General features: G+C 47.0%; 1 protein-coding gene across 1 annotated transcript; it reads left to right on the forward strand.

Annotated features, from left to right (window-relative positions):
- The first annotated feature begins 46 nt into the window (after positions 1 to 46).
- Positions 47 to 7,128, forward strand: selenoi (selenoprotein I). Its single transcript, XM_047021958.1, has 10 exons — positions 47 to 323; positions 1,798 to 1,866; positions 2,220 to 2,328; positions 2,644 to 2,718; positions 3,027 to 3,289; positions 3,402 to 3,510; positions 3,622 to 3,670; positions 4,029 to 4,209; positions 4,319 to 4,492; positions 4,656 to 7,128. The coding sequence occupies exons 1-10, from the start codon at positions 267 to 269 to the stop codon at positions 4,761 to 4,763; spliced, it is 1,194 nt and encodes a 397-aa protein (XP_046877914.1). The 5' UTR covers positions 47 to 266; the 3' UTR covers positions 4,764 to 7,128.
- Positions 7,129 to 7,455: the final 327 nt, after the last annotated feature.

Consider the following 7,455-nt stretch of genomic DNA (forward strand, 5'->3'; position numbering starts at 1 on the left):
AGTGACAAGATAATAATGCAATAATGTACAAAATATCATCCTCGCCAGAGGAGGCAACAGTGTGCTCATGTTGTCAGCAGATGTGGGTGTCTGGACTCGTATGAAGCAGGAGTGGCCGAATGTTTCGACATCGCCTCCCCGGCGTGCTTGAGCGGTAGTTGCTAAAGCTAGATGTAGTGTCCCTAACGAGGATAGCTGTTAGGGAATCTCGATCAAGAGGGAATCGATTTTCAAGTTGCTGGATTCAGAGCCTTGGGATTGCCATCATGGCTATGTACGAATATGTCACTCAAGAGCAGCTGTCGGGCTTCGACAAGTACAAGGTATGATTAGAAAAAACTGCATTAGCGGGCTTAGAATATTTCCTGGAAGGGAAACCCTTCGTGGATCGTTCCAGATCATGTAGTTGAGCTGTGATGTAGTTACCACGAGCCACCGTGAGCCATTTACGTTATGTTTTAGAAACCAGTGTAAGTTAAACTAAAACCCGATCCTTAGTACAAGCATTTACGATGAATATCGCACCGTTACGTTATCTATCGTTACCTTTCCACCGAATAGACGGAGCCCACTGATGTAGACGGCGCCCATTGGTGGATGACAGCGCGTGCATATAGCTTACTGTTAGAAGGATGCAATCTAATCAGTTTGACTTGCTTTAACTAAAATAAGCATGTTGTGATTGAAAGGGGCTCAAGCAAGATGGTTAACATTAAGTATCTCTAAATACTGACAGGAAAACACTTGTCACGACTCGGACACGACACCTCACCGAGCACCCAGCTAACCCGATAATTAGCACGCACATCCCACAGAATCTTAGCTGAAATGCCAACATGCTGAAATTAATATGACAACCTAGTTTGTACATGATTAACGTATGATAGCTAACGTCTTTATCCTTGGTTAGTTGATCTGGCTGAGACCTAGCTTGTCCTGAAAACTCAGCTTCGTCTCGTTGTCCCCTAACCATTTCTCCTGACATGTGGGTTTCCGGGTGTGTGAATCTGTCAGGCACCTTACATCTGGGGTCTAAAATAATGTTCAGACGTGAACGCATATATCTGAGTCGGACACAGTCATGTCACTGCTTGAACAAATAGCAATTTGTAGCCATGTGGTTCAACAGGGAACCGAGAGACGGTTAAGAAGTTTAAGACTGGTAGCCTATTGCTCATGCCGCTTTCAGGTACCTTATCAAACCTCAGAGCCTTTCAGTTTGATGTCCAAATCACCTAAAAATACACTCGTAGATGAGTGTTTAAGGCCAATTAACCCTACACAGTGGATCACTATACTGTGGACACACATCGTGTTGGCAGCAGGGGTTCCTGTTCGAGTGAGGGGAAGAGGAGGACTGTGTGAATGGAGATATTGTTTACTTTATGTAGTCACCAGTTGTCTAGGTCATGCTTGTGTTCTGCTCAATGTTCAGAAGGACATCATGCATGTATTGAATGCTCTTCACATTCTCTCTCACACACACACACGCACGCACACACACACACACACTCACACACACACACACACACACTGGAAGGTTAAACATAGAGGTCAAATGGCTACTCTCAAATAACTCTCTTAGACTCTCACTCTTTTTCATTCTGTCACTCTACCTCATCTTGGCACACTCCCTCAGTCCTTTCCATCACCATGACTACAGTGCTGTGCTGGTGGATTAGTGTGTCTGTGTGCAATGTGTTTGACACCAAGGGATGTCTGGTTACAAAGATAAAATTGTGTTAATTGTGCTCGCTATGATTTGACGTGTGTGTGTGTGTGCGTGTCTCTCTCCAGTACAGCGCAGTGGACTCCAACCCCCTGTCTGTCTACGTCATGCACCCCTTCTGGAACTCTGTTGTCAAGGTGAGGAGCGCACACACACACACACACACCGTGTGACGATTAAAACGATTCTCTGACAGTCTTCTCTTGCAGAGTGTGTGACAGTGTGTGATATCTCTATGCTAATGAGAGCTCCATCATTCATGAGGTTTCCATCACCTGTTGAGATACAATAACAAAGTAGACCAAGTCTCTCACTAAACCGTTTCTTCCGCTCCCCTGCTGTCCACCCCCATCTGCCCCCCCCCCCCCCCCATCAACAACAATATCATGATAAATCTCAGCTAGTTGCAAAGGGCTTCAGTGTGTTTATAAAACCTATTTGAAGATGTAGCAGTCAGTCGCTCAGTGCCCCTGTCCCTCTCTCTCCTCAGATCATGCCCACCTGGTTGGCTCCTAACCTCATCACTTTCACAGGGTTCATGTTCCTGGTCTTGAATTTCGTCATGTTGGCCTTCTATGACTACCACTTCGATGCTTCAGGTGGGTCTCTCTCTCTCGCTCTCGCTCTCTCTCTCTGTGTGTTCCTCCACGTGTACGTGTGTGTATGAGGACATAAAGGACAAAGTCCACTTCTCATTGGACATGTCTCCTCATGACTAATGGTTTATAGCCAACTCATAAGACTTGAGTAAATATTTTGACAAACACACACCATTACCAACTCCCTTCACGATTCACCCAGTAAGCTAGTCAGTTCAACAAGGTATACAGTGATGTTATGCACACACACCTGCCTGTTGATATTATAACCCACCTGTGTGTGTGTGTGTGTGTGTGCGTGTGTGTGTGTATCAGCTGAGGGGCACCTGCACGTGCCCAGCTGGGTGTGGGTCACCGCTGGCCTCTTCAACTTCCTGGCCTACACTCTCGGTGAGTTTTAACACCCATCTGGCTTACAAAGACAGAAAAAGAAAGGATTGAGTTGGTTTCTGTCGGCATTTCAGAATGTGGGGTGCTCACTCTAACTGTGGGCTAAATTGAAGGACTAGGATTATAGTGTAATCCTAATCGTTAGGCTAAGTTTGCACTGCAATAACACTATCGCTCACCTGTTAAATGGTTTACATCTCTTCTCTCCGCCGATTGACAACGAGTGTTTAAATCCCAGAGCTCAAGTTGCTGCTACACCGTCGTTTGAGACTTTTTTCTTCTGTCAAACCCTCTACTTCCTCCTGTAGATGGGGTGGATGGAAAGCAGGCGAGGCGTACTAACTCCTCCACGCCACTAGGGGAGCTGTTTGACCACGGGCTGGACAGCTGGGCCTGTGTCTACTTTGTGGCTTGCGTCTACTCCATATTCGGCAGAGGGGAAACTGGTGTGGACGTGCTGACTCTATACTATATCCTGTGGGTGGTTCTTTTCTCATTCATTCTGTCCCACTGGGAGAAATACAACACTGGGATACTGTTCCTACCTTGGGGATATGACATTAGCCAAGTGGTGAGAACACACACACACACACACACACAAAGCACACACCTTTTTGAACTTACTCTAAAGTAACTGTGTCCAGGACAGTGTTTTGTTTGAACTCTGTCTCCTGGGTTCTTAGACCATCTCCATTGTTTACATCATCACTGCGGTGGTTGGTGTGGAAACCTGGTACCATCCAATCCAGTGGCACGTCCTCTACAGAGACCTCTTCACTTTCATGATCTTAGGTGAGCTGTGATTCGTTAGTGTAGTGCATAAGGATGTGCTCCGCGCAGTGTGATTGGTTTAGGGGTGATGGAGAGGTTGTGGTCTGATGTGTTCTCGATCTTACCCTCCAGGTTGTTCGTTCACTGTGACCCTTCCCATGAGCCTCTACAACGTCCTAAAGTAAGTAATCAGGTTGTAAACCTCTGGAACTCTGACATCATTCTCTCCCTTTGTACTTTGTATCCTCCTAGTATGGACATGATTCGGTCAGTGGGGCAAAATAGGCCTCTAAGATTGCGTAGAGGAAAAATACTTTAATATTGTGAAATTTGACCTTTTGTTGAATTGGTTATGGTTAGGTTGGGATTACAATAGTTTCTTGTTAATTCCTTTACAACATTTTATGGGAGGACAGTCCAATACATGAATGAAAGTGTATCAGTTAGTGGAGGCATCCAATGAACTAATGAACTATACAACCTTTTTATGTTGTTTCAATACAAAAGTCAATGACAGAGTGTCCTGTGTTCCTTCCCAGGGGTCACCGCAGCAAGACTCTGAAGCACAGCAGTTTGTACGAGGCCTTCCTCCCCTTCCTCTCCCCGGTCCTCCTCTTCCTCCTCTCCACCCTCTGGGTGGTGCTGTCTCCCTCCAACATCATCCAGGAGCAGCCCAGGGTCTTCTACCTGATGATTGGAACAGCCTTCGCCAACGTCACCGTGAGTGGCACACACTACACACACATTACACACACACGCATAGACGTAAAGACACGCCCATGCTTGCCTGACCTTGTGTAAACACTCGTGTGTATGTCTTTCCCTGCAGTGCAAGCTGATAGTGTGCCAGATGAGTAACACTCGTTGTCAGGCGCTGAGCTGGCTGTTGTTGCCCCTGACGGCGGTGGTGTTGCTGGCATTGAACGGTGTTGATGAGACTGTGCTGCTGTACGTGTGGACGAGTGGAGTAATACTGGCACACATCCACTATGGAGTGTCAGTGGTGAGTACACACACACACACACACACACACACACACTTATGAGTTGGTATGCGTTTGTTCCTGTGAGATGATTAACTTTGCCACTCGTTCACTAATAGAGAGCAAGGTTTAATGTCAACTTCCTGTGTCCCCCCCCCCCCCCCCCCCCTCAACCCCATCCCAGGTGCACCAGCTTAGCGACCACTTCAACATCTATGCCTTTTCTCTGAAGAAGCCCAACAGTGACTGACAAGATGAGGAGCGAATCGGCTTGAAGGAAGCGGAGGTTTAAAGCCCTCCCACTTCCCTTTTGCAGCCAACCGACACTTCACTTTCATCATCACGGAAAACAGCCACCCAGCCTCCTCTACCCCAAGGACATCTCTATCCAGCTAGACAATGACCCTCCTATTCTCCTTTCCTCAACACACGCGCTTCCCCTAACTCTGGAACCATGAACAGTTTCAGTTTGGGGCAAGTGTTCTGGACTACAGGGGTGGTACTTAGGGTTCTGGGTTCCGTGATTGGTGATCGGCCAATTGGTTGAGCCAATGAGGTGTGCTTGTTTCCTAAGGAAATGTGCTTCAGCCGCAAGGACAGAAGCCCAGACCAGCCTCACAAACACACACACACAAACATTCACACACTTACTTGACACAAATGCACACATTCGCAGGTTGCTTGTACACAGACACTGTGCTGACACACGCAAACACACACCGCACATCTTCTGATTGGAGAAGATGACACTGACTCACAGTCTCATGAATGTACAGTATAATATTGCCTTGGGGAAACATCATTTAGGTCTCCGTTAGTTTGATAGACAGGCTTCACAATAATGCAGCTCCAGCCCTGACCTTTCACCTCTGAACCGTAACCAAGGGTACAACCACACCTGCTCCTGGGAGGTGTGTCAAGGTCTTGACCAGGGCATGAAGGCAGAGCTTAACCTATTTTGATCGGATGTTCTGTACGATTGAGAGGAAACTCTTTATTATTTATCTATTGTTCCAAAAGATGGGTTTTTGTTGATAAAACGAAATCTGATATGAAATAGTCAGTGATCCATTTAGAAATTATCTCACACACATTTACACAACACACTCTGGTGATGGTTGTCTGAGTTTTACTGAGGTCATTTTAGACCAATCAGGGTTAAGCCTTTTGGAGGCAGGAGTATTCATACCACTAACCAGGTTGACCTCTGACCTGTCAACCTTTGACCCTTGAACCGTGACCCCTGTCTGAACGCTGACCTCTAGGCTCTCCTTCCCCTTTGAGGTGTCGTGACAGCATGCCGATTCGCTCTTAAGTTCTTTTTGTTTTCACTTTTAATTGTTTTATTTTTATTTTCGTATTTGTAATTTCTTTCTCTGTTGCCGGGGGCGATGCGTGTGTGTCGGTTGCGCTGAGCTTGAATGAAGAGTGCGTCCCAAAGCCGTTTGCGGAGGGGACGCGCTCTGAGGGAACAAGCTGTCACTGGTCACCGCAAACTCCACGCCACTCTGCCACAGACACATCACATGACTGTGCTGTCCATATTACTGTCACAGACACATCACATGACTGTGCTGTCCATATTACTGTCACACCGGAGATACGGCCATCAGCTCTTGTTTTCTCCTGTGTTTTTTTTCTGGTTGGTTTGTTTGACGCTGCTTTTCGGATCGTTTCTGATCGTTTGCCCTCACGGTTTCCCACGAGGAGAGAGTGGAGATGCTGGAGTAGGCTGCCCCTCATCTGCCCTCCCTCAGCCTGTCTGCTAACGGGCTGGAGGACCAGGAGACTGCAGGGGCCTCCTGAGGGGGCCTCCTGAGGGGCCCCCCGAGGGGGCCTCACGTCCTCTCAGCCTCCGCTTCTTACCTGCACTGATCTGAAACCACAGGACCGGTGACAGGGCTGTGGTGGACACCTGCAGGGTGATCTGCTTAGACCTGGCCGTCTGGTTTGAGATCAGTGCTGGTGACCGGGAAAGAATCAGAAGGGAAGCAAGGTGGTGTTGATGTGAGTTTTGAGGTTCATCAGATAGGACTGTGGTTGGATTCTGAGGGTTGGGTAGTGACGCGACTGTGGAATTGTGACTGATAACGCCACCAAAACAACGTTGTTTGTGTGAGTAGGAGGTGTTGTGTGTGTGTGTGTGTGTTGTATGTACGTCTGAATGTTTTGAATGTACGTGTGCAGAGACACATGCAAGTATGTATCTTTTTATGTATGTAAGTACCAGTGTATGTGCGTTTGTGTAAATATATTATTTTATTTTCCTTGTTTTTTTTATGTGAACTTTGAGTGAGATTTCAATCCAGATTCCCCCACACCCCGCTCTTCCCCACACCCCACCCCCAGTCTGAAAATGGTTCATGTAGGATGGACTGGGGAAGTGGGAGACCAGGGATTTAGATGGAACAGAAATCAGTTTCCCCTGGTACTGGATCCTAACTCTACCCATCACCCAAGCAACAGTTAACAACTATGGATAAAACCGTGGAATCTGTGACCATGTTTGTTGTTGTCCGACGTGACGCGGGCCAGATGCTGCCTGGCCCGGTCTGGCCCGGTCTGGCCTGGGTGTGTGACCAGGGCCAATAATATCATGTTGTATTTAACCTGTGACAAAAAGGACTGTCCAATTGAATAAACATTTTGTTTAATCACTTGCCTTGACTCCCACTGATAGGATGAGGTCAGTCGGTGACCGGAAAGAGGCACGACATTTAAAAGTGTTGACTTTGTTTACAAGAACGATGTTGGATCATGTAACCCTTCAGGAGAGAGTGTTCAGATGAGTGAAGCACAGAGATCACAAACGTCCTTATATACAATGAATAGGTCAGTACAATTATATTTTCCACAGAACGTTTCCTTACAAGGCACGGCAGGTGTCAGCAAGTTTGTAACAACATCGTAACTCATAAGTCTGTTTCTGTATATTTCCTGCTAACTGTCTCCAGTGAGTCTGGACACGTGTTCATATCTATCAG

The sequence above is a fragment of the Hypomesus transpacificus genome, chromosome 6 (genome assembly GCF_021917145.1).
Source record: "Hypomesus transpacificus isolate Combined female chromosome 6, fHypTra1, whole genome shotgun sequence".
NCBI classification, from domain to species: domain Eukaryota; kingdom Metazoa; phylum Chordata; class Actinopteri; order Osmeriformes; family Osmeridae; genus Hypomesus; species Hypomesus transpacificus.